The 27,465-nt window shown below is 43.1% G+C and overlaps 1 protein-coding gene across 3 annotated transcripts in view; it reads left to right on the top strand.

The window, feature by feature from the left end:
- The window catches only part of ALG9 (ALG9 alpha-1,2-mannosyltransferase), a 114,237-nt gene extending 92,379 nt beyond the window's left edge, over nucleotides 1-21,858 (top strand). For all 3 annotated transcript variants that reach the window (XM_055547961.1, XM_055547958.1, XM_055547962.1), the window contains 2 exons: nucleotides 18,165-18,283; nucleotides 18,567-21,858. In XM_055547961.1, the coding sequence (XP_055403936.1) occupies nucleotides 18,165-18,283; nucleotides 18,567-18,604 (157 nt within the window). In that variant the 3' untranslated portion in view covers nucleotides 18,605-21,858. The remainder of the gene's footprint in view (nucleotides 1-18,164; nucleotides 18,284-18,566) is intronic.
- Nucleotides 21,859-27,465: the final 5,607 nt, after the last annotated feature.

Below are 27,465 nucleotides of genomic sequence, written 5' to 3'. Positions count from 1 at the left end.
AGATCAGGTGGGCTGCAGGCCTAGCTGTTATCTAGCTCTTCCTGAGGAAGGGTTTTCATAAGCCTGTGACATACCACCACATGATCTTTTTAGAAATGTAAGCAGGTTAGTTTCTCAAATGTTTTAAGTCCCTGCTGCTGCTACTGCTAAGTCGCTTCAGCCGTGTTCAACTCTGTGCGACCCCATAGACGGCAGCCCACGAGGCTCCCCCGTCCCTGGGATTCTCTAGGCAAGAACACTGGAGTGGGTTGCCATTTCCTTCTCTAATGCATGAAAGTGAAAAGTGAAAGTGAAGTCGCTCAGTCGTGTCCGACTCTTAGCGACCCCATGGACTGCAGCCTACCAGGCTCCTCCGTTCATGAGATTTTCCAGGCAAGAGTACTGGAGTGGGTTGCCATTGCCTTCTCCTTAAGTCCCTGAAATTTATTATTTTTAATTTTTAAAAAATGTGTGTATTTTTGGCCGTGCTGGGTCTTTGTTGCTGCGAGGGCTTTTCTCTAGTTGCGGCGAGCGGGGGCCGCTCTGCGGTTGCAGCGTGCAGGCGTCTCAGTGTAGTGGCTCCTCTTGTGGAGCACAGGCTCTCGGACGCACAGGCTTCGGTAGTTGCGCACGTGGGCTCAGTAGTCGCAGCTCCCAGGCTCTAGAGCACGGGCTCAGTAGCGGTGGCACACGGAACTTAGCTGCTGTGCGGCGTGTGGGATCTCCCCAGACCAGGGATCACACCCATGTCTCCTGCACTGGCAAGCAGATTCTTTACCACTGAGCCACCAGGGAAGCCCAAGCCCCTGAAATAGAAATCTGCTTTCTTTAGAGTTCACTTTGAGATCATTTTTTTCCTTCCTTTATCCATCTCTGTCTTTCTAGCCATCTGACACCCATTTAATCAGCAGGTATTTTTTAACACTGCCAGGAACTGTGATGGATCTTAAGTGTATATGACGGTGAACACAAACTCTCTGTCCTCTTGAGCCCTACAGCATACTGGGGAGGCTAGCATTAAACAAATAACCATCTAGATCAGTCTAGAATTACAGCCCTGTTAGGTACTTTAAGAGAAAAGTACAGGGTGCTCAGAGAGAAGGAGACGCCCCTGGAGTCTGCTTTTAAGTCATGAAGCCAGCTGGTTAAGTAGGTTTGGATATCAGAAAATATTTATTGAAAAGCTATAATGTTCTTGTCACAGCACTAGATTATTTAGGGGTTATGAAAGAAGCAATTAGACACAGATTTTTACCTTTGAATAATTTACAACTTCTGTAGTTCCTTTTGTAAAATTTTGTAGGGATTCCCTGGTGGCTCAGATGGTGAAAAAACAAGAGTCTACCTGCAATGTGGGAGACCCGAGTTGGAATCCTGAGTCAAGAAGATTCCCCTGGAGAAGGAAATGGTAACCCACTCCAGTATTTTTGCCTGGAAAATCCCATGGACAGAGGAGCCTGGGAGGCTATAGTCCATGGGGTTGCAAAGAGTCGGACGCAACTGAGGGACTTCACTTTCACTTTTTGTAGTCACACATAAACACCTTGAAAATAGTACTAAGACCATGTGAAAGTGTTAGTCGTTCAGTTGTGTCTGACTCTTTGTGACCCCATGGACTGTAACCCCCCAGGCTCCTCTGTCTATGGGATTCTCCAGGCAAGAATACTGGCGTGAGTAGCCATTTCGTTCTCCAGGGGATCTTCCTGACCCAAAGATCGAACCTGGGTCTCCTGCACTGCAGGCAGACTCTTTACCATCTGAGCCACCAGAGAAGACATTAAGACCATAGAAGGTGCTGGGTGGTGTGCTAAAACTTCAGAGAAAGGAGAGCTCTGTGGAGGTTAGAGTGTACTAGGAAGGTCTCCTGGAGAAGGTGGTGCTTAGCCGAAGTGTACAAGAAAAAGGATTTGTATTCGTGGTAAAGAGGGCAGAATCATATCTGTAATTCAAGAAGAAGGAATCATGAACACAAGTGGAAAAAGTAAAAGAAGCCTGTTAAAAGAGGGGACCCAAGGGTCCATAGAGGAAAGCTTAATTTACCTCTTTGATTTAAATTTTCTTTTAGTTAGAGTGATCTGTAATACAGTATCCAAATGAGAACACTTTTGAAAGTAAAAGGGACCCTGCCCTGGGTGAGTTGAGATACGTGGTCATCCTGTCGTAATGTGACTGGAATACAAGAGCTTATCCCAGAAAGCAGGACTGGAGAGTGGAGCACATGGTTATGGTCAGTCCATGTCTACCTTTGGGTTTGCCCATAGGTCACTTATTTGATTTAGTTTTTAGACATTGCTTGGTGCCATAGCCTGGATTGGGCCTTAGCTGTCTGAAAGGAAAGCGGTGAGGCTAGTTTGAAGACAGTACCAGCATGTAGAAAAATCATACTCTTGAGTGTGTGCCAGGGGAGACTCCACCCCCAGGGAAGCAACGTAAAATTATTAGGACAGTGCTGTGACTGGTGCAAATTTAGGAATTCTGAATATCTATGAATATGTGAAGAGGCGTGTTTTCTGCTGAAATTGTTGGAAGATAAGCAGAGTTTCCTGTTGGACTGTTGGAGAAGGACTCAGAAAGAGGGCTCAACATTGTAAACCTGTCTGGGAGAAAGGCCGCCCAGATGCCCACGCGTGCTCTTCGAAGAAGACTTCTTTGCTTTATCAGAGGACTGGAGAGGCCAGACCACATTAGATCTTCTTATGTCTAGAAGATCTAGACATAATATCTTTATTTAATTTTTTAATTTTGCTTGGAGCATAATGGCTTTACAGCTGTGACGGTTTTCGCCATATAGCAGTATATGAATTAGTCATGGGCATACATGTGTCCCTCCATCAGGCACAAGATCTTGATAACCATTTTCTAGTCTCCTCCCACGCATGACTGGTACCAGAGCTGCAACTTCCTCTCCCTAAGTTTGGTGTGTCTGTGTCTGGCTAATATTATTAGCGTTTATCAAACTTCCAAGATACGGGGGCTAAACTCGTTGACATATCACTTTTTAAACCAGACGCATTTGTCACCCTTTGGACATCTCATATTACATACTTTCTAAAATGAGCAGATTTTTTTGTTTTTTTCCGTTCTTTGAAGCCTGATATAATAGCTACTTGTATAAAATAGTTGGACAAGTGGGTGGATGTAATGGTTACTCTGAGATTCCCCAGAGAGGAGTGAAGGGAGACTGTTGCAATAACTCAGCTGGATGGTGGGTTCCTTTCTAAGGGTGGTGAGAGTGTTTGGCTGAGAGAGTCTGGTGGGGAATGCCTCTCCAGGATGTTGGAGTTGGCCTGCTGAGCAGCAGAGCCTGTTTGTAGCTTTAGAAACAAGTTGGGGGGCCCGGCCACTGCTTTGCAGCCACTTTACACCCACTTTTTCCACCTTCATTGTAGGTCCCTTCTGTTTTGCTGTCTTTGCCTTCACCTTTGATTTTTGGATTGTGATATTTTATTCTTCCCCATTTTGGAACCTATTGGCCTCATCCAACTGAACTTTAGGCTTGCCTGACAAGGGATGTGAGATAATTTGGGGACACTTAGTAGGGCAGGCAGAGAAGACAATGGGAAGCCACTCCAGTACTCTTGCCTAGAAAATCCCATGGATGGAGGAGCCTGGTAGGCTGCAGTCCATGGGGTCGCTACAAGTCGGACGTGACTGAGCGAATTCACTTTCACTTTTCTCTTTCACACAATGGAGAAGGCAATGGCAACCCACTCCAGAGTTCTTGCCTGGAGAATCCCAGGGACGGGGGATCCTGGTGGGCTGCCGTCTATGGGGTCGCACAGAGTCAGACACGACTGAAGCGACTTAGCAGCAGCAGTAGGGCAGGATTTCAAAGCCCTGCCCAATGTATCATTACAGGTAGATGCACGCGAAGAGTTGAACATAACATCTTCAGCTGGTGTGGTAGGGGAGGGGCCTTTACACTCATCAGCGGATTTCTGTAGGGCCAGGTGGGGGTTGTGGTGATAGCCCCTGATGCTTGTGTTCTTTCAGTGTCCAGCACAGGACCCTTGTGGAGGTTTTCAGCTGAGACTATTACTTTCCTTTTAGCATCCAGGAAGTGAATCCAGCAGCTGTGAGGCCATGGTGCTGAATCCAGTTTGGTTCTGTGTCATTGTCTCGTAGATAGCAGGCATCATGTCCCAACTCTAACCCCAGCATAAGCAGAACTGTTTGTTTCCAAAAGATAAGAAGACCATTGGAAAATCACTGTAAAGTGAAAACTAATTGTAAACTCTTGTCCCAGTTATTGCTGCATCCCAAACTTAATGGTATTAAAAGGCAGCAGTAATTTGTTATTGTTTTATCTCATGGTTCTGGGAACTCACTGGGCTCAGTGGGCCATTCCAAGCTCCACGGTTCTTATGCATTGGCCATCAGATGGTGGTTGGCACTGGGGCATTTCAGAGGCTTTGCGTGTGTGTGTGCTTATTAAGTTGCTTCAGTCGTGTCCAACTCTGTGTGACCCTATGGACTGCAGCCTGCCAGGCTACTCTGTTCATGGGATTCTTCAGGCAAGAATACTGGAGTGGGTTGTCATGCCCTCCTCCAGGGGATCTTCCCAACCCAGGGATCAAACTTGTGTCTCTTAAGTCTCCTACATTGGCAGGCGGGTTCTTTACCACTGGCAGCACCTGGGAAGCCCCTTAAGGGCTTTCCTACACATCTAACAGGGAATGCTGGCTACTGGTTAGCTCTCAGCTGGGACTCTTGGCTGAAACACCTAACGTGGCTTCTCCATGTGGCCTGTGCTTCCTCATAGCATGGTGGCTGGCTTCCAGGAGCTAGAATCTCAAGAGCGGTGTAGCTTTTTATGACCTAGCCTTGGAATTCACACAGCATCACTCCCACCTCATTCTTTTCATTGAAAGCAAGCCAGTCTAATAGCCCATGGTCAAGGGGAGAGGAATTAGATTTCCCCTGTTGATGGGAAGATTGTCAAAGAATTTATGGACATGTTTTTAAAACATCACTGCTCTTTTGATGCTATTCTTCATCCAAATTAGACACTTTTTGGGGGAAAAAAAAAACAACACCTTTTTTGAAGGCGATTTCTTGCAGAAGAGACATATGGCGCCCAAAATAGTCCAGCAGGCTGTTCCCATCTGCAGCTTCTTGCTACCCAGGTGGAAAGGGAGACTTCGCCCCCTGGCAGAGTTTGGCTCCAGGCCAGCAGTTGGACATGCTTCACATGGTGTTCAGATCCTTTCAGTGGAATTGGTTCTCCCTCCTAACCCATGATTGAAGTGCTCTTGTCTGTTCCCCGCACGTCAGTCACAGCATTGCCTTCAGCTCCTTTGTCTTTGCCAAGAATACTGAGAAACTGTAAGGGGAAAGCCGTCAGAGTTTTTGTACTTTTGTAATTCCTTAACTCCTCATTGTTCTCTTATGCTTTCTCTTTTTTTACCAGTCTGGGGCTGTCCCTATTTCCTTCTCCCCAGATGGTTTCCTTAGACCCTTCGCCTGGCATCACTACTACCTCAGGCTAGATTTGGCTTCAGAACACACTCGGTTTTGCCCATTGTATTCTTGACTGCTTAATCATTGTCTACGGACACTTGCAGGAGAATAAACCCTTTTCTTTTTTTCCCCGAAGCTCAGAGGGTCTACTTTGCCTTGTTGTGAAGTTAGTTCTCTGGAGTCAGACTGTCTGAGCCTCAGGTCCATGATGCAAGAGCCTCTCAGGCTTGAAGCATGCATATATACAGTGTGTTAGAACCGCACCGCTTTCTGATAGCTTAGGCCAGGCAACTGGCATCATCAGAGACATGTATTCTCAGTTTCTTGAGAGTTAGAACATCTCTTGTTGACCCTCACAACTCCTAGCACATATTAGGGTCTTAGAAAATATATATCAATTATCTGACGTTGCATAAAGGGAAAAGATGAAATAAATTTCTTCAGAAGCTTCTCACGCCCTTGTGTGTGCTTGTGTGCTTAGTCACTCAGTCGTGTCCGACTCTTGCGACCCATGGACTGTACCCTGCCAGGCTCCTCTGTCCATGGGATTCTCCAGGCAAGAATACTGGAGTGGGTTGCCAGTTCCTTCTCCATCTCATGCCCTTATTTGGTAAAATAAAGATCGCTAAGTAGCTGATTGGCTTCTATTTCCTGTCTGCTGGAGTGCTCCTCCTTAAGACCCACGCTCCACCCCTTAAGAAAATCCACAGACTGTGTGCAGAGAGGAGCCCACACGAAGGAGTCCTGAGGCCTGTAGCATTAGCTGAGCTCGCAGCCCACAGCTGGCCATAAGTGTTCCAGCCAAAGCCCGGTGAAACAGAAAGCCCATCAGTCAGCCACAGATTTGAGAGAAATAATAGATGGCTTTTTTTTTTTTTTTAAGCTGGGAAAAAAAAAAAGATTGTTGAGTTATTTCAGAGTATACTCATTATTTCTTCTCTGTAAAACTTGCCAGAACCGTCAGCCGGCTGTGGCCTCCAGTGCCACTTACTGTTTGTGACAGAGAAGTAGCTCAGACAAGGGTCCAGAGAGTAGGGGCAGACCCGTTCCTGAACACCGTTCAGTGTCTTCTCCACAGTGGATGGAGCACGTGGTACCTTAACATCTCAGGAGCTATCAGATGGGAAAGGGCCGCTCACGAGCTTTTCTCCAGCAAACTTAATGGGACTGAAGGTCAGAAAACGACCACTTGCTTAATACCAATTCTTTCTCAATCCCCTCATTGCTGAATATTGGTGAAAGGTGACTGGTCAAGAGGTTATACTGTCCAGAGGTCATACTGATTGGCCAAGGCCGCACGTCAGTGAGATGATCCACCCCATACACATGTCTCTCAGTGACGTGATCCCCGTTTGTGCCTCAGCAAATTTCCAAGTCGTTACACAGTGTGGATTTGGAGGTCGCTGCTGAAGAGCCGAAACCGTGATGTGTTCATTGAATGTTCAGGGTCTGTGGACATGCCCTCTGAAAACAGGGTCATTCTGGCCACATGGGTAATGACGATTTAGCAGATTTTGTGTAAACTGAAACCCGGAGAGGTTTCTTGACCTTTTGCATGAATATTCTCTTTGCTAGGTAAGAAATGGCAGGACTCAAGTAGTTCTGTGTTTCTGGGGTACAAAATGAGAGGCTGGAGGGGGTAACAAATGAGGCCATAAAGGAAGTAGGAACCAGAAGATGATATAGAACGTCATATCATAATGGATTTGAGCGCTTTTCTCCTCTTTATCAGAGTCTTGCACATTCTCCATGGTCTTGTCTCTTGTCTCTCCTCTTCCTGTTCCTTCAGTCACTGTCGGTTCCCCCAGCTATTATTTTACTGACATTTAGGCTGTGTTGTACAGTTTGTGTCCTACAGGTATTTCTCATCTAGTTTATACCATATTTTGTTTTATAAACCCTGGATATGTGAAGCCTCCTTTCCACCCAAAAAGAGATTAAAACTTTTTAGGAAAGAAAAGAATGCCCTCTTTGTTGATATGGACGCCCTCCACATCTCCCTTGGGCGCTAACATCCCACCACAGCTTCCCATTCCCCATGTGCGCTCCAAAGACTCCCACTTTGCTCCACCCTGCCCAGTGGCTTTAGGACTGAATTGTTTGGGAAGAGATGAGGAAGAGCTTCACATTATTTTTTTTCTTTATATATATATATATATATATATATATATATATATTTTTTTTTTTTTTTTTTATTGACGTATAGTTGACTTAACAGTGTTTCAGGTGCACAGCAAGGTGATTCAGTTACACAGATACACGTATATTATTCTTGAAATTATTTTCCATTATAGTTTATTACAAGATAGTAACTGTAGTTCCCTGTGCGATACAGTTAACCTTTGTTGCTTGTTGCTTATCTATTTTTTTAAAAGTAGAAGTCTTGCATTCTATTCATTACTAAGTCAAGCCAGTGGAATCAAAATGTCATAAATTTTTTAATTAGGCAAAAATTCATAGGTTTTCTAAAATATATATTACACATTCTCTCTCTCTCTCTCTATATATATATATATATGTATACAAAATCTTTTCTACAACACTCGGTAAAGGCTTGAGAAAGAACATCAAAAAAGAAAAGGAGAGATGGAGAAATTGGAAAATATAAACTAAATAAAATGAGAGCACTGACTATGAAATGGAAAAAGTGAAACAAACTAGATAAAAGTGAAAGATCATCAGATAGTCCAGTTGCGTTTAAACATGGCTGCTCATTAGAAACATATCTGGAGCTTTGGAGGAAAAAGGCAATACCTGGGCATTTGTATTTTTCAAAAAACTCCAAGATAATTCTGATACACATCTGGATTTTGAAAAGTGATTACAGGTTTTCTATTAAATGGTAGTTTTGGTAATATAGAATTCTATTATTTTTCTGTTGACCAATCATGATGCAGTGGTATTGAGAAATACTTACATAATCACAATAGTAAAGGATGTTTATCAGTTTTTTCACAATCAATAGCCAGAGAAAAAATGAATTATATTTACAAACCATAATGGGAATGTAATTAACCTAACAATATAGAATAATTACATACAATTTGGGAGAGGGGGTCAAGCAGAGTGATATGGTAAGTGAAAGTGCATACATGCACACATTTTCAAATGCCCAGCCAGTCTATGTCTTTTGGTTGGGGCATTTAATCCATTTACATTTAAGGTAATTATCGATATATATGATCCTTTTATCACTTTCTTATTTGTTTTGGGTTTATTTTCTGTAGGTCTTTTCCTTCTCGTTTCCTGCCTTAAGAAGTTCCTTTAGCATTTGTGGTAAAGCTGGTTTGGTGGTGCTGAATTCTCTTAACTTTTAATTGCTGGAAAGCTTTTGATTTCTCCATCAAATCTGAAGGACAGTCCTTCTAGGTAGAGTATTCTTGGTTGTAGGTTCTTCCCTTTTACCACTTTAAATATATCATGCCATTCCCTTCTGGCTTGTAGAGTTTCTATTGAGAAATCAGCTGATAGCCTGATGGGAGTTCCCTTGTATGCTATTTGTCATTTTTCCCTTGTTGCTTTTAATATTTTATCTCTGTCTTTAATTTTTGTCAGTTTGATTACTGTGTGTCTCGGTGTGTTCCTCCTTGGGTTTATCCTTCCTGGGACTCTGTGCTTCTTGGACTTGACTATTTCCTTTCCCCTGTTCAGGAAGTTGTTCAGCTATTACCTCTGCAAATATTTTCTCAGGTCCTTTCTCTCTCTCTTTTCTTTCTGGGACCCCTATAATGCAAATGTTGGGTGTGTTTAATGTTGTCCCAGAGGTCTCTTAGACTGTCTTCATTTCTTTTCATTCTTTTTTCTATATTCTGTTCTGTGGCAATGATTTCCACCATTCTGTCCTCCAGGTCATTTATCCGTCCTTCTGCCTCAGTTATTCTGCTATTGATTCTTTCTAGTGTATTATTCATCTCTGTTTGTTTGTTCTTTAGTTCTTCCAGGTCTTTGGTAAACATTTCTTGCATCTTCTCAATCTTCGCCTCCACTCTTTTCCCAAGATCCTAGATCATCTTCAGTATCATTATTCTAAATTCTTTTTCTGGAAAGTTGCCTATCTCCACTTCATTTAGTTGTTTTTCTGGGATTTTATCTTGTACCTTCATCTGGGACATAACTTTCTGCTTTTTCACTGTGATTATTGTTGTTGTTCAAGCACTCAGTCATGTCCGACTCTTTGCGACCCCATAGACTACAGCATGCCAGGCTTCCCTGTCTTTCACCATGTCTTGAAGCTTGCTCAAACTCATGTCCATCGAGTCGGTGATGCCATCCAACCATCTCATCCTCTGTCATCCCCTTCTCCTTCTGCCTTCAATCTTTCCCAGCATCAGAGTCTTTTCTAATGAGTCAGTCCTTCACATCAGGTGGCCAAAGTATTGGAGCTTCATTGTGATTAACTTTCTGTAATATGATTTTTGTTTTAGCTGCTGTGAGACTGTGCTTCTTGCTTCTTCTGTCTGCCCTCTGATGGCTGAGGCTGAGAGGCTTGTGTTTTCTTCTTGATGGGAGAGACTGGCAATGGGAAAAACTGGATCTTGCTTTGGTGGGCAGGGCCTTGCTCAGTGAAGCTCTAATCTATTTATCTTCTGATGGCTGGGGTTGCACTCCCTCCCTGGTAGTTGTTTGGCACGAGGCAACCCAGCCCTGGGGTCTACGGGCTCTATGGTCGGGTTAATGGCAACCTCCAAAAGGGCTAACGCCTAGGGGGACCTTCTAGGATTGCTTTGCCAGTGCCCCTGTGCCTGTGGCGAGCCCCTGCCAATCCATGCCTCCACAGGATGCCCTCCAACACTAGTAGGTAGTTTTGTTCAGTCTCCTGTGGGGTCAGTGCTCCTTTCCTCTGGGACTTGGTGTAGGCAAGGTTTTATTTGTGCCCTGCAAGCCTGGAGTCTGATTTCCCCAGTCCTGTGGAAGTCCTATAATCAAGGCCCGCTGGCCTTCAAGTTCAGATTCCCTGGGGATTCCCAGTCCCCTTGTCAGATCCTCAGGCTGGGAAGACTGACATGGGATTCAGAACCTTCACAAAGTGGGAGAACTCCTTTGGTATTTATTGCTCTCCAATTTGTGGGTCACCCACCCAGCAGGTATGGGATTTGGTTTTATTGTGATTGTGCCCCTCCTGCCATCTCTCTGCAGCTTCTTTGTCTTTCGTAGTGGGATGTCTTTTTTCATTGGGTTCCAGCATCCTCCTGTCAATGGTTGTTCAACAGCTAGTTGTGATTTTGATGCTCTCTCAGGAGATGAACACATGTCCTTCTCCTTGGCCAACTTGAACCAGAAGCCTACTGAGCCTATTCTAAAAGCTGCAGTACAGCAGTTGGTCAGAGTAAGTTCTATCTTCAAGGGCCTGGCATTACAGGGGAACATTAAGATATATGTTTCTCTACTTTGGAAAATAGATAAGTGTTACCTCTGTCTTTCCAGTAGTCATGTATGGATGTGAGAGTTGGACTGTGAAGAAATCTGAGCTCCGAAGAATTGATGCTTTTGAACTGTGGTGTTGGAGAAGACTCTTGAGAGTCCCTTGCTTGGACTGCAAGGAGATCCAACCAGTCCATTCTAAAGGAGATCAGTCCTGAGTGTTCTTTGGAAGGAGCTGAAACTCCAGTACTTTGGCCACCTCATGCGAAGAGTTGACTCATTGGAAAAGACTCTGATGCTGGGAGGGATTGGGGGCAGGAGGAGAAGGGGACGACAGAGGATGAGATGGCTGGATGGCATCACCGACTCAATGGATGTGAGTTTGAGCGAACTCTGGGAGTTGGTGATGGACAGGGAGGCCTGGCATGCTGTGATTCATGGGGTCGCAAAGAGTCGGACACCGCTGAGCAACTGAACTGAACTGAACCTCTGTCTTATCATGAGGGTAATGTCTCTCACCACATTTTCTATTAAAGAATATTAAAGATCAGCCACATTTTTGCTGCATTATCAGCCTTCTGAGCAGTTCTTAAACTGCTTGATATGAGACTCAGAACTGACCATGGCTAAGAGTAAGTCTTGAGGGAATTGTGAGATTCTCTTCAGAACTAAAGACTTCTCTGAAAGGCCAGCTCTGTTCTGAGGGTTGTGGAAGTCTGTCACTGAACTAAGTGCAGGAGAACAAGAGACAGAGACAAAAACAAAAAGAGAAGGAATTAGCTTTGAAAAAGGAAGAGAACTGGCAGGGAGCCCAGGCTGCAGGTTCACAGGAATAAGCAATGTCTGGTTGGACGGGTGGATGAATGGATGGAGAGACAGACAAAAATCATGGAGACAGCCTGAGTACTTAAGATGTTTTCTCTTTAAAATTAAAAGTTGACCCAGCATTTGCGTCGGGCCTGCTGCACTGGTGACGTCAGGGACTGGCAGGCAGACTCCACGGACGTCAGCAAGAGCAGATTAAAATCGCCACAGCGGAGTGCCCCCCAGCCCTGATAAATAGGGCTGATAGTTGAATTAGAAAACATTCTGAGCTGTCGGCTAATTATGCCATCCAGGCGGTCGTTTTGTCCATGTCTGTTTCATCCTTGAATTGCTTGAGTGACTTCCTCACTGGGAGGGGAAGTGCTTCAGCGTCCCTTTAGCGCCTTCCTAATTTATGCTGCCTGTGCTTTCTAGGGCAGTGCTTTGGCATTTCACATTATTACAGACACTGTTACATGAGTTTTGATCAGGATTAGTCTGGTTCTAACTTGTGATTCAGTCCGATCTTTGTTTCCATGAGTATGAATGTGTGCGTATGCACGTTATTCCAATGCTCAACTGCTCTCTTCTTTCACAGAGACAAATAACCAATTTGTTCTTCCAGCAACTGTATAATGATTTGAACAGCCCCAGTTGTGCTTGATTTAGTAAAGCTACAGATGAGAAAGAAATTAATCTAGAAGAGCAGCCATAGTATTAGAAGTGAAGAATTCAAGCCAACTTGCTCTTTTGGTTAAAAAGAAAAAACAAAAACACAGACTCTTCCCATCCCAGCACAGAAGTATTTGTGTTGATTGTTTACTCATTTCATCCACTGGAAGAAAGTAGTGGCTTTACATGTTAAAGACAATTAAAAATCATAAGCAAAATCTGCAGGAGAAAGGAAGATTCATCTTCTAACAAGGATTTTTCCAGTACCAGATTTGGATGATAAATTTTTCTTAACTTTTCCTTATATTTAGTTCTCACCTTTAATATAGCTTTGTGTTCAGGTCTAACTAGAAATGCCTCCATGCTTCCTGAACACATTTTCTAGAATCTGATGCCAAATTTTTTATGTTTGCACACAGAGGAAGCTTGAGAGAATCCCAGTTCTTCTTGGGTCTCTTGATGTATCTGAGTCAGATACATGTTTGTCCCTAGCAAGATGGTTATTCCGAACCACACATTCCATAGGACTTTGAAATCATCATTGAGAGTAGGAAAGAACTTGTAATTTTGAGAAACTTGAAAGGAGGCTTGTGTGGGGAGAGTGTAGTGGGCAAGGAAGAAAATGGTACAAAGTGAAGAGAGACAGGTTAGCGAGGGCTAGATCTCCTACAGCTTTGTAGATCATTACAGAGTCTGGATGTTATTCAAGCCATTTTCCAATTGTTGCTGAGTAGACAAAGAATTTAATCTGAGATGCCTATAGATTTGGTTATGGATGGGCAAGGTTTTTTTTTTTTTTTTTCTTAGTATACCTTGAAATGTTGACTGGGTCAAATAAAATAATGTATAATAAATGCTTCTTCCATACTTATGCAACCCACAGTGTTTTTTTATCCTCTCTTCTGAATATGTGTATTATCACTTTGAACTTCTATATTAGCTATTTAGTATTTAGTGTGTGCTATATTATAGTTGGGCTTCCCTGATGGCTCAGATGGTAAAGAATCTGCCTGCAACGCAGGAGACTCAGGTTCAATCCGTGGGTTAGGAAGATCCCTGGAGAAGAGAATGGCCACCCACTCCAATATTCTTGCCTGGAGGATTCCATGGACAGAGAAGCCTGGCAGGGTCGCAAAGAGTCAGACACGACTGATCAACTAACACAGAGACATATTATATATCACTCATAATCTCTTTCTTCCAACTGTAGATTATTAGCTCTTTGAGAACAGAGGCTTTTGTGTCTTCAGGGCCAGCACACAAAGCCGTACACGTAGCAGGCACATAGGGTTTTGTGTTTGTTCATTTTAAGGATTTGAGGTTTCCTCTCTTTAAAACATTGTCTCAGTTCAGTTCAGTTCAGTCACTCAGTCGTGTCCGACTCTTTGTAACCCCCATGGACTGCAGCATGCCAGGCTTCCCTGTGCTTCACCATCTCTCTGAAGTTGCTCAAACTCATGTCCATTGAGTCAGTGATGCCATCCAACCATCTCATCCTCTGTCGTCCCTTTCTCCTGCCTTCAATCTTTCCCAGCATCAGGGTCTTTTCTAATGAGTCACCTCTACGTATCAGGTGGCCAAAGTATTGGAGTTTCAGCTTCAGCATCCATGCTTCCAATGAATATTCAGGATTGATTTCCTTTAGAATTGACTGGTTTGATCTCCTTGCAGTCCAAGGGACTCTCAAAGAGTCTTCTCCAACACCACAGTTCAAAAGCATCAATTCTTCAGCGTTCAGCCTTCTTTATGGTCCAACTCTCACATCCATACATGACTACTGGAAAAGCCATAGCTTTGACTATATGGACCTTTGTCAGCAAAGTAATGTCTCTTTTTTAATATGCTGTCTAGTTTGTCATAGCTTTAAAAATTATTACAAGTAAAATATCTCTTTTGCTTGTGTTTGAATTTTTCTATTGTAACAAATGGTAAAGTAGGTTGTTTTAAAAAAAGCATTATGGTGCAAAGTACAAAATGAAAATCATGTGCTATGTCATAAAGACAGCATAATTTCTGTTTTATTGGTATTGTTAAAACTGCCTCTCCAAGTGCTTCTTGCAGGTTTCCACTTTTACTGGCAGTATCGGGTTCCTCCTTCTCCCCAGGGTTTGATACTGTCAGACTTCTCAGCTATTGCAAACCTGATATTGAAAAATTATATCTAGATTTATGTTTCCCTGATTACTAGTAAAATTGAACATCATTTCATATGGTTATTGCAGTCCCATAAGCAAGAATACTGGAGTGGGTTTGCCATTCCCTCCTGTAGGGGATCTTCCTGACCCAGGGATAGAACCTGTGTGTCTTGTGTCTCCTGCATGGGCAGGTGGATTCTTTAACGCTGCGCCACCCAGGAAGCCCCAGTACATGTTACTTGCTCAGTCGTGTCCAACTCTGCGACCCCATGGACTGTAGCCCACCAGGCTCCCCTGTCCATGGATTTCTCCAGGCAGGAATACTGGAATGGGTTACCATTCCCTTCTCCAGGGGATCTTCTTGACCCAGGGATCAAACCTGGGTCTCCTGCATTGCAGGCAGATTCTTTACCATCTGAGCCACCAGGGAAGCCCAGCCCATATATATATAATTTATATAGTCTAGATACCCTTCCTCTGTTATGTATATGGTAAATATTTTGTCCCAGTCTCCGTTATTCTTTTACCTTTGTTTCAGCTTGCCTTTTGCATTCAGCAGTAATGCATAGTGACCCTTCTTCTGTTTTAGGGAGGTCAGTGTTTTTGATGATAACATGTCCCATGAATCACCCTGGATGGTTTCCTGAAATGATCTCTTTTAGAATTCCTTGTGATGACCAAGGAGTTAGCATAGAAATAGTCATCACCACATACTGTCTTGTCTTCACCATGTACTGTCTTGGTCTGTAAAAGGGCCTATAACCCCTTTTGTTTTCATATTTTTTAATTATTTTATAAATAACATAAAAGTAATAACGAAAGGATAGTTTTTAAAAACATCATTTGAAATTTTTGTAAGAATTTGAATGTAGCAACCCCAATCTTTATTCCATGTTTTCCTGCTTTTGAATATATATACCTGAAATAGGCTTCTCTGGTGGCTCAGAAAAAAAGGGTAAAAAATCTGCCTGCAATGCAGGAGACCCAGGTTCCATCCCTGGGTCAGGAAGATCCCCTGGAGAAGGGAATGGCAACCCACTCCAGTACTCTTGCCTGGAAAATTTCATGGACAGAGGAGACTGGCGGGCTACAGTCCGTGGGGTCGCTAGGAGTCAGACGTGACTGAGCACACTCACATGTGCACGTGCACGCACGTGCACACACACACACACACACACACACACACACATACATGCTATCGTCATTAGAGTCTCGAGTGCCGCTGTCTCCGCATTCATCTTCTGATTTGTCTAATTGTGAAGTGTCTTCCTCTGTTGATTTTCTTCTCATTGGCATTATGGACAGAAAATTTTTAAATTCTGAACTCTCAGCTGTGCTCAATTAAAGCTAAGTGCAGGCTGCAAAGATAGTGTCACAAATCTTTTGTACCTTATTGAAAGATGATGCATACTTTGAACAATGCAGTGAAAAAAATGGAAGGATAATGTAATTATATCATTTTTGCATAATCCTTTTTGAGGATGTCATCATTCTTTTTCTTATCATTTGTCTGTCTGTGTTTTTTTTTTAAGCATAGTTGTAAATAATCCAAGATGTAGAGGGAAAAAAGACCACTAAGATTCTTTAATATAGTTTAAATTTATAAAAGGTTGTAATGGACCCGTATGGTAGTTACATGATAGAATGAGTTTTATTCTATTTTTGAAAATAAGTATAATTTTCCTTTCTTCTTTGGAAGACTCCAAGAAGAATAAAATTACAAAATAATGATCTTTCCAAGTAGCAAGGAATCATTCCAAAAAGAAAGTAAAAAAAGTAAAATTGGGCCCAGTGGACCTAATGTTAGACCAAGGGATGAGTTGACTGGAGACATGTTCTGACTGCATTAGTGAAGCTTTTAGCATGGAGTCACCTGGAATGGAAATGATGCTTCATGCAGTTTAGCCTTTCTTCACTACACTGAAGCCTGCGGGACTTTGTTCCAGCTTACAGCTTTCTGTCCTGACCTTCCCCTTATCTATGCAGCGTGGACAGAAAGAAGAAAAATTAACGTCTTTTTGACTGAGGTAGGTGCTTCCTCCTCCTGTTCGTTTCTTTGCAGAGGCCCTGCTTTATCTCGTGTGTCTCTCTGCTAAGCCTCTTTTCTCTATCAAAGCCCTTGAGCTGTTAGCTGTTGAAGTGAAGTGAATCTCTGCCGAGCACAGCGCACGGCCAGCATCCCAGTTGGGAAGGATCTCTAGGAGGTGTGCATGCCAAGCACGGTGCCATTGTGTGCAGGCATCGCGGGTGCCTGCCAAACTCAGAAGTAGGCTGCCAGTACAAATGCCACGTTGACATGACATTTACAAGTTGAGAGTCTGGAAAAGGACTGGCAGTGGAGCACCCTTCAGCTACCTCATTTAGGTTGGCAGTTTCTGGGCCAACTTTTGGTTTTTTGACTCAGAAATCGTAGTCAAGAAGTAATACCGCATATAGAATTTAAAACTATCACTGCCACTTTTTCTAGGAAATGATGAATCTTGTTAGCCTGTCTCCTGGGATGCAGGATAAACCAGAGTGGTAGGAGTGTAGAGTCTGGAATCAAATCTGAACCTGAATGAGGGCTTTATCACTTACTGTGTGACCCTGCTCAAGCTACTTAATCTATGTGTCTCACTTTCCCATCTATAAAATAGAAGTAATATCACTTTCCACATAGGTTTGTTGGATGGATTAAATAGTATCTGAAAAAGTGTAAGCACTTTCCCCAGGGCTTGTTCAATGCTGCTGCTGCTGCTGCTAAGTCATGTCAGTCGTGTCCGACTCTGTGTGACCCCATAGATGGCAGCCCACCAGGCTCCCCCATCCCTGGGATTCTCCAGGCAAGAACACTGGAGTGGGTTGCCATTTCCTTCTCCAATGCATGAAAGTGAAAAGTGAAAGTGAAGTTGCTCAGTCGTGTCTGACTCTTCCCGACCCCATGGACTGCAGCCTACCAGGCTCCTCTATCCATGGGATTTTCCAGGCAAGAGTACTGGAGTGGGGTGCCATTGCTTTCTCTGTGTTCAATGCTAGGTATTCAATAAATGTGAGATATTTTTCATATTCTTTAGAAATTAGTGAGCTATTCAGGGTTTTAGCTGTTCCTATCTATATTTCAGTATAAAGAGAAAAGACTGGACTCTGTCTTTGACTTGAGAATCGCCAGAACAGTATGCACAGGAAGCCAAGGACATAGTTTTTTCTTCACCTCTCTAGGAAAACTTAGAGCTGGAGTCAGGATCATTTGAGCATTTAGCATCTCTGCAGTCTCTGGGGTACACAAACTCTTGAGGTGTTAAGAATATATTTCCGTAATAACATTTCTTTGATTGAATTAGAACTTTTCAATGGCAAATTCTAACGCAGACCTAGAGCTATTCTGAAGGATATCCTGTGGCTTATTAGCAAGACTACCAAGACTGTCATTTGGGTTCAGGCAAGAAGGTACTTGGTCTTTTTTTCTTTTGGCTGTGCTGGGTCTTCATTGTGGCACATGGGCTTAGCTACTCCTAGACATGTGGGACTTTAGTTCCCTGAGCAGGGCTCGAACCCACGTCCCCTGCAATAGAAGGTGGGTTCTTCACCACTGGACCACCAGGGAAGTCCCAGTACTTGGTTTTGATTAAGTCTTTTATCAAGATCTAATAGCTAAGTACGGCTTATATAAAATATAATCCTCACCACAGCATTTTATTCATTTCCTTTAATCAGTACCACGAGTAAATTCTCTCAAATGCTAAGATTCTGTCTTTTTTCTCTCTTGTCTTTCAGGTCTTCAAGGTTGTTGCGGGCATTCTATGTTCCCTTCCTGTCAGATCAGTATACAGTGTATGCAAACTATACCATCCTCAAACCCCGGAAAGCAAAGCAAACCAGGAAGAGAAGTGGAGGTTAGCATCATGCCTGTGGTCCCAGAGGACTCCCATCCTGTTCACTGGGGATCCCACTGACAGGACACCCTCCAAGCCAGCGCTTGTACCGTGTGTAATAAAGGCCGTGTGACACGAATGCTGGAGTCTGGGTGCTTTGGGCCGGTCAGTCAGTCACGCTCACTCCTTGCCTGTGTCTGCTCTGCATGTGCGCCTTGTACAGCCAGATGCAGACAGGCCCTGCAGTCCGGGTAGTATGCTGCTCCACATCTCACTGTTTCTCTTCTGTTCGATTATTTACTAGACCGGAGAAGAGCAGAACCAACTTCCAGGAAGAGCTGAAAATCCTGGGATGGGATGGCAGTGTTGAGCTGTTCTCCACACTCTGGCCTGGTGTCTGAGGACTGGCCTCCCTGGGGCCGGGTGGGCTTCTCCACCCAAGCTCCCTGGGAGCTCCTAGCAGAACTTCTCATTCAAATCCTAGTGCTGAAAATGAGCACAGCCTAGTTGCCAACCTACATGTCCTTTCACCTCCAGCAAGACTAAGCTTTTCTAAAGCACTTCACAGGACTAGAACCTTGTCCTGGAGATATCTCAGGAAAAAGGCAACCATTTGAGGAACTGTGGCTTAATTTCTTTATATAGGATGCCTCTTATTTTCATTTAAATCTGTTACAACAAGCTATAACTATGAGAGTTTGGTGTTTGTTTTTGTTTTTTTCAGTTTTAGCATGCTTTCTTGAATTCAAGATTTCCCTCTGTCAAGGTATCAACAGACCAGACTATAACTGTATAGGACATAGGTGGAGAAGATTAATTCTATCAGTTGGTGGATTTGAACGACATCACATTTTAAAGTAATTTATTCTGAGACCATTTCTGAGAAAATTAAGACTCTCCCTTTTTTAAACAACCCTAGTGAAAAAGACCAGTGTATATTTATGGCATCTATTTTTGAGTCTCTCTATTGCAAAGCACATCCTGCATGGGAAACCTCTAGTCAAATAGGCAATGATAAGGACTTAAATAGAACATAAGTATATATTTCACTTTGCCTTCACACACAGTATTTCATAGTTTACAAAGCACTTTCACATTATCTTATTCAATCCACACAGTCATGACGTGAGGGAGACAAGGCAAGAGGTTTTATCCCCATTTTACAGATGAAGAAAGTAAGACTAGAGGGCAGGGAGCAGAGGAAGGTGAGGTGACTTGCCCGAGGCCACACAGCCAATAATAGCGTTCGCACCACAACCTGGGTTGCTTAACTTCTCATCTAGCGCTCATCCCTACTCCACTTGACTACGAAAACATGACTGGAAGGAATGATGAGGTTGGCCAGAGACCTGATTGATAACATCACTTTCTATTTTTAAGGAAGAATTTTATCTGGGCTTCTCAGTTCTGTGGAGCCTCCGGTCTGCCTGTGGGTCTGACCATCAGCAGCACTCCAGCACGCAGCTTGGCCTGCGGCAGGAGAGCAGTGCTCATGTTTGGAAGTCCAGCTTCTGTGCAGCCACACAGGATCCAATATCAGTTCCATTTCCATCCCTATAGTCAGGCTGGGATCACATTATAGTGCCTTATTTCCCTAAGGGTAATTATGTTTAGTATCTGCAGATAAGATGCATTAATTTTTCAGAGTTTCCATCTTTCATTTTTCAAAGAGAAGAGATTTTCAATAGGAACTGATCAGAGAGGAGAAAAGAAGTGACAAGAAAAGAAACAGCTAGTTAGGTTTAAAGAGTCTCCTCACTGGGGTCCACGCTGACAGAATATCTGGGGTGGGCTGGAAGCACTAGTGAGGCAATGGGTCTAGATCTTGTAGACGAGCTCCCTCCTTGGAGAGGGAACAGAAACTCGGGTCCCACTGACTGCTTTAAGGACTTCTGGCATTTAATTTTCAATACTTGATTCCTGTTTCCCAAGGTAAATATTGGCACGTATAGTCTGACTACCGTATAGAGAATTTTTAGTGAAATGTCTTGCCATACTTGCAGTAATGGTAAACTGTCCTTCACAGTGGCTAGAGCTCTCTTTTTCTGCAAAAGTGAATGAGAAAGTGCAGTAATGGAGGTCAACGATGAGCGGCGTTTTTCTAATCAGAGTAGTACAGTGCTGATCTGTTATATCATCTTGCAGGTTTGAAAAAAAAAAAAAAAACAGCCTGCTGAGCAACAACTTACTGTAACGTAGCACAAAAAATGTCATGATTGATGTTCTTTGCGAATGTCAATTGCTATCTCTTTAAAACTTGATTTGGTTTTCTCTGTCCTACAAATATCTTTAGTAAGAGCACAAGAAATTGCAGAACACTGTGTCAAATTCTATGGGTAAGTTACATAAAAATGAGTGGTGTTTGTTGTGAAGGTATTTTTCACATGACATATAATCACACTAAAGCTCTCCACCTCAGCAGTACAGGGAGGTTAGCTTTGCCTGGGAAAGTGTCTCAAAACACCGGAGCAAGTAGCATTTCTCCTCCAGAGATTCAGTGGTCAGCATGAAGATGAAGTATCTGAAGTCCTTTTTTCTCCATTGTTTGTTGACTATCAAGGAATAAGGGGCTGCAGATTATTGGTGGGAATCTTGGATTATGGAGGTGAGTGAGGAAGTAGGTGGTGTTCGTTTAGTCACTAAGTTGTGTCCGACCCTTGCGACCCCATGGACTGTAGCCTGCCAGGCTCCTCTGTCCATGGGATGCCTCCAGGCAACAATAGGAAGTAGATATATTGGCAATTCCAGGGCTCCCTGATCTCCAGATCTTACGATGCTGAGTTCCATTACTGAACCAACTTGTGTAGTAGCATCTGTTATCAAAGTGGACCTGCCAACTGGTGGGTGTCATCAGATAATAGAAAAGTGAAGACTGCACCCTTTATTGCTGAATTCAAGTTCAGAAACGGATCATCTGTTTTAAATCAAGATGGTTCTTGATCCCAACCACTTATTTGGGTCATCTTTTTCTAGTTTGGATTTTGGGGAAAGAACACCCTATGTGATCCTACAGCCTTGGATCTGGATTGACCATTTGGGCAGAGCACAAATGGAAATCTTTTATTGTGTTTTGCATTTTGTGGGATTTATTGAAATAATTCACTGTGATGGTGCCGTCTTCTGGCCAGTGTTGAGCAGCTCTGCTTTAAATTTGGTTAATTTCATTTTCTCTGAAGAGGGAAAAGAGGGGTCACTTAATCTTCACCTCCACCGGCAAATTAAACTCATGTGTTAATTTCTTAGGCTCCTACATTAAACACCTTGGGTAAACAGATTAATGGACATGTGCTCAGCTTTCTTTTTTTTGCAGCAGCATAGAGCTCTGACTTCCATATGGCATTGTTGAATTTCAGAGGCTCTCTGGTGTTTTGGTAAATATCAATGGATGTTGCCTTTGATTTTTCCGATATGTAATCTGTATAATCCTGTGATTCCTGCTGGAAGTGAAATCAGGAAGCACTGCAGTGTTGAAGCAAGAGTTATTGTTCAGGTCCTTTGTCTTCCTAATGCTTGTACTTCATTTCACATGTCAGTGTTTACATTACATACTTGTATTTTCCGTGAAAGAAAAAGTTAAATAAATCTTGGCAGTTTGATTTTCCTTTTCTTAAGGTGGTATTTTCTCTTTTGCTTTTAGCTTTTGAATCTTTGGTGGAGATTGGAAACTGAAGGAGCTCAGCTCCTTCCATCCCCTCCACTTTCCCCTGCAGTGTACAGACTTGCCCTCTGCAGACCAAACAACCTAGTGTGTTTGTTTTGAAAACGGGGGAGAAGCCATTGGAAAACCCGGTGAGGATTCGTTTTAAAACCAGGCACAGTGGGAACTACCCAGTGTGTCAACATCGTGCCTACGAGTTTCTGAGTCCCTGTTAACGTTTTTGAATTAAGAAATCTCTGGACTTTGAGAATCTTCCGTTGTTTGTTGTTCAGGTGGCCAAGTGGTGTCCGACTCTTTGTGACCCCGTGGACTGCAGCACTCCAGGCTCCTCTGTTCCTCACCGTCTCCCAGAGTTTGCCTGGGTTCATGTCCATTGAATTAGTCATGTCTTCCAACCATCTCATCCTCTGTCACCCTCTTCTCCTTCTGCCTTCAGTCTTTCCCTGTATCAGGGTCTTTTCCAGTGAGTCGGCTATTCACATCAGGTGGCTAAAGTATGCGAGTCTCCATATTCATAGAAATGGGATCTAGTCATATCTAACATTTAGGTAATTTGCCACTTTGTCAGGTACAATACAACTTTGTGTGTGTGTGAATGAACTTCTAATATCATTCCTGTATCTCGCACCTTAGAGTCAATAACTTCTAGTAGCCATCTGGCTGTTCTGTGCGGTGCTTAGTTGCTCAGTCATGTCCAACTTTGTGACCCTATGGACTGTATGCCCACCAGGCTCCTCTGTCCATGGAATTCTCCAAGCAAAAGCACTAGAGTGGGTTGCCATTTCCTCCTCCAGGGGATCTTCCCAACCTAGGGTTCCACCCACATCTCCTGCATTTCAGGCAGATTCTTTTACCACTGAGCCACCAGAGAAGCCCTTTTATACCAATACCATTGGTTAACTAGTTTTCTTTCCACAGGACCCAAAATGTCCATGAAACTTGGTTTATTTTTCACAAGTTGTTTTCGAGAAGGATGTTTTATTAATATAATTCCAGGAGGGAGAGATGCACAGCCTTAATGAATTTCTTTTCCCTACCTAGAAGGTCATCCTTCTTGTTTAATTACTCGTAGGGCCGGCTTGAGTCTCCCTCTCATTAACTGAAGCCTTTCTAGACTTCAGACCACTGTGATTACGCCCTTAACCCTCCTGAGTATCTAGTGGCTTTACTAATGACATAGAACCTTTTCCTGTAACCCCTGTAAACCTGTCTCTCAAGAACATTGTTGGCACTTGTGAGCAAAGACCATATCGCACTTTTGTGTATTCTCAGCGTTAGCTCCCTGAATATTTTGGTACTGTACCAAAATGGTACAAATTTGGGTACTGTGTTTATTGCCAATAAAGAAAAGTACAAAGAAACCTACAACTAAGGTTTAGGTTACTGTAGGTCTACTAACTAACTAAACCTACAACTAACTAACTAACCTACAGCTGTTGCTTTCAGTTTGGTCAATTTTTGACCATAGGAAATAGAGCAAGTCAGAAGCCCTGTAGTGCTCAAAGAGCAATTGGTGTGAATGAGGCTCTGCTGCTGCTGCTGCTAAGTCGCTTCAGTCGTGTCCGACTCTGTGCGACCCCATAGACGGCAGCCCAACAGGCTCCGCCGTCCCTGGGATTCTCTAGGCAAGAACACTGGAGTGGGTTGCCATTTCCTTCTCCAATGCATGAAAGTGAAAAGTGAAGGTGAAGTCGCTCAGTCATGTCCGACCCTCAGCGACCCCATGGACTGCAGCCTACCAGGCTCCTCTATCCATGGGATTTTCCAGGCAAGAGTACTGGAGTGGGGTGCCATTGCCTTCTCTGGGATGAGGCTCAATGCTACGTATATTTTAGGAATTCTGAAGGACACATGCTTTCACACAAAGGCAGATTCCTCAGAGTCCCTTATTGGGTACCCTTAATGAATATTTTATTATGACTTGATTTTGGAGGATCAGACAGCCCAGGAGAACTTCTGATGAATTTGGGGCAGAGAGCCCTCTCCTCCAGGTGTGAGGAAGCGTGGGGTTCCTACCAGCTACAAGCCCTGCTAGGAAAAGGAAGCCTAACTGCAAGATGACTTGATGGTGACATATTCAAATTCAGTAATATCAAGTGGTAAGTGGTTTTTTACAGCTGAAAGATATTTTGGCTCTCCTCAGCCCTGAGTTCAGCATAGACCTGGCATGGAAACAAATTATAACCAACAGATTTGATAAATGAAGTGAGGGCCATTCAGATAAGGGATGTAAGAATGTGGAATTGTAGTGATAAGGGCAGACTGGGAACTTCTGTTGTGGCTCCTTAGTATAAACAGCTCAAAATTAAATTAATTGGGTTAAATAGCAGTTTACTTGAGTATGAGTATTTCTTTAAAATGTTTGAGACATCTTAAGATATCTTCATAAAATACTTTAAAGTGGTAGGGTTTTTTTGTTTGTTTTTGCTTTTAGTTCCTAGGCTGCTTGTTCTGTCTTGACATGCCTAGAGATAAAAGTATAAAGCAGGTGATTCTTGATGGTTCTAACAGCCAAAAGATTGTGTGAGATAAAACTAACTTCTTCTGACAAGGATTTTTCATAGATCTGCATTTCAGCCACTTCCTTCCTTAGGATGGTTCTCTTTGACCTTTGTTTGCCTGCAGAATCAGTATTTGGCAATTGGTACCACTGGCCTGCCATTTGCCATTTTAGCCCTTGAGCTCCAAGTTGCCAAGTGAGGAAGTTATGGGTTCTGGTCTGTTTGCTTCAGTGGCATTATACTGAATGCTGGAGGTGTGATTCATAGAGCAGTGATTCTCAACTGAAGCTCCACAAGAGAATCACCTGGGGACCCTAATTACCCACTGCTGATGACACTAGAGACTGGAAAGCAATCCCACCAAAGATCAAAGATTATTGAGTGTGTGCTCAGTCGTGCCTCACTCTTTATGACCCCATGGACCATAGTCCACTGGGCTCCTCTGTCCATGGGATTCTCCAGGCAAGAACACTGGAGAGGCTTGCTATTTTCTCTTCCCGGGGAATCTTCCCAACCCAGGGGTTGAACCGCGCCTTCTGCATCTCCAGCATTGCAGGCAGAGTCTTTTACCATTGAGCCATGGGGAAGCCCTCAAAGATAATTAAGTCAGCAAAATGTTTGGGGTCCTTTTCCAATGACAACCCCTGCTAACCAGCCTCCATCCAGGCCTCTTCCCCTCCCCAGACCCTTTATTATGCTTTTTCTATCAAACTTTACCTGTCTCATCTCTCCTTCTCTCTTGGCCCTGCTTTCTGGGAAACAGTTAACTAATGTGATAGTGAAGTACATGAATGGATGTTAATAATTTACTATGGTTCCCTTCTCATTGATCCTCTCATCTCAGTACATTTGAATAACAATCTGGAAAAAAAAAAAAAGGAATGACTAGTTTTGGCAATTTTAGACCCATTCAGATGTCATGTAATTAATTTACTTGTTACATGGGAGGAGAGTTTGAGCCAGCAGATCCAGCCTTCAGGAAGACTGCCCGGGGGTTTTCAAACCCTACTGCCTCCTCAGATAAGGACCTGTGGTTGTCTTGAATAGGAACATGTGGGTATTGGGCCCTCCTGCTCAGGACACACTGGGGAACCTGCTTTGCTGATTTTATATACTTGGCTCCATTTATTTGACACAAGCACAGTGAAAACTTCGCCTTTGTTATTCTGCCACTGGTCTTCCGCAGAGTTTCTTTGGAGCTGCTTTCCACCCCCCTCAGAAATAAGAGCAAAGGTTAATCTCGTTTTGAGAGAAGTGACCTGAAATGTGCTCATTCAACCAACAAAAAAACACCATGTATCATTCCGGAATTGGTCTTGCTCCTTGTCTCCCTATTAACAATACGTCTCTAAGCCTCCTTGGTATTTTCTATAATATGCTCCCATTTTTTCTCTCGATGAAATATTTGTGGAGTTACATAGAAAATGAGGCTGGTTCTACAGTGCTGCTTTTGTAAAAGAATCTTGTGGATTTTTAAAAACTCAGCCCCTTTCCCTATTCCTTGGGACATTTCTCTAATTGTGTTCCCAGAGCCTGAAATTACTAGAGGTACTGTAAAAAATAGAACCCAAAGTTTAAATTTGTTGCCATGCTTTTTGGGTTTTGTTTTACTCCCAGGTATCAGTTTCCAGAAACTCACTCAACGCAGCCTCGTCTGCAATGCCCTAGTGTCCAGCAGAGGGCACCCTGCTCTCACTAGAAGCTTCAGTGGGTTTTTTTTCCTCCAGGAGTCTGATTAGTTTCATAGTAGCTGTATCCTTGGTGTCAAAATTCCAGTGTAAATTGAAATATCTGAGTTATTTCTATATGCCTATATTTCTAAATATAAATTTATTAATATAATATTAATATATACCTAAAAAATAAATATATACCTATGCGTCTAAAATTGCACAATTTTCCTGGGAAAACCCATGTCCATAATTTGTGGGAGCTGGATCATCACCACAACAGTGGTTCCCTGCTTGGTAAATGACCCACAAGTAAAATTTTCACAGTTAATTTCCCTTCTGTTTGACGTGACCTTGATGGTATTCACAGGCAGTAAAAGATATGTGTTTGGTTAAGATGGGGAAGCGACTACTTTTAAGGGTAATACAGGAGACCTGGATTCAATCCCTGGGTTGGGAAGGTCCCCTGGAGAAGGGAATGACTACCCACTCCAGTATTCTTGCCAGGAGATTTCCATGAACAGAGAAGCCTGGTGGGCTACTGTCCATGGGGTCACAGAGAGTCGGACATGACTGAGGGACTAACACACACCAGTCATTTACACATCTTCAATTTTCCAAACATGAGCAAAGCACAGTCTTAACTTTGCTTCTGCTAACTTACTGATATCATCAAAGGCAACTCAAAGGATACACGAATGTTCAAAGTTCTCCCCTCCATCAGATGCTGACAAATTATGCACAGCACAGTAGCTCAACTTAATGTAGCAGGGGCTGAGCCTCCATAGAGTAAAATGCTTCAAAATACCTTTGATTGCTCCTCACGTGTAAGGCATGCGTTGAAAAGCAAACATTTGCAGAAAGAAGTAGAATTTGCATTTAAAAGCATAGGATAAAAAATAAAATAAAAGCATAGGATATCCACTTAGGCCAATGTAGGCCTTTAGGGACAGACAAGTTCAGCTCTTTGATAAAGAAGATTTCCTTAACACGCAAAGATAGATACCTATTTCTGAACTCAATCTTAGAACTTTATCAGGAATGTATTGAGGTTTGAGTTTTTCATTATTTGGGGGATTTCTTGTTTTCCTTTTATGCTTTTTTACATCCTCTAGATCATCAGATTTGCTCTGTAGAGAAATAATATGAGTAATAGCTGATATTTATTAAGTATTTTCTCCTAGGTGGCTTATGGTAAAGAATTTGCCTGTAATGCAGGAGACACAGTTTGATCCCTGGGTCAGGAAGATCCCTTGGAGAAGGAAATAGCAACCCAATCCTGTATTCTCCCCTGGAAATCCCACAGACAGAAGAGCCTGGTGGGCTACAGTCCATAAGGTCACAAGAGTCAGATATGGCTTAGCGACTAAACCA

This window comes from Bubalus kerabau, chromosome 15, assembly GCF_029407905.1.
Source record: "Bubalus kerabau isolate K-KA32 ecotype Philippines breed swamp buffalo chromosome 15, PCC_UOA_SB_1v2, whole genome shotgun sequence".
In the NCBI taxonomy this organism is placed as follows: Eukaryota; Metazoa; Chordata; class Mammalia; order Artiodactyla; family Bovidae; genus Bubalus; species Bubalus kerabau.
This window is presented reverse-complemented; position numbering and strand designations above follow the sequence as displayed.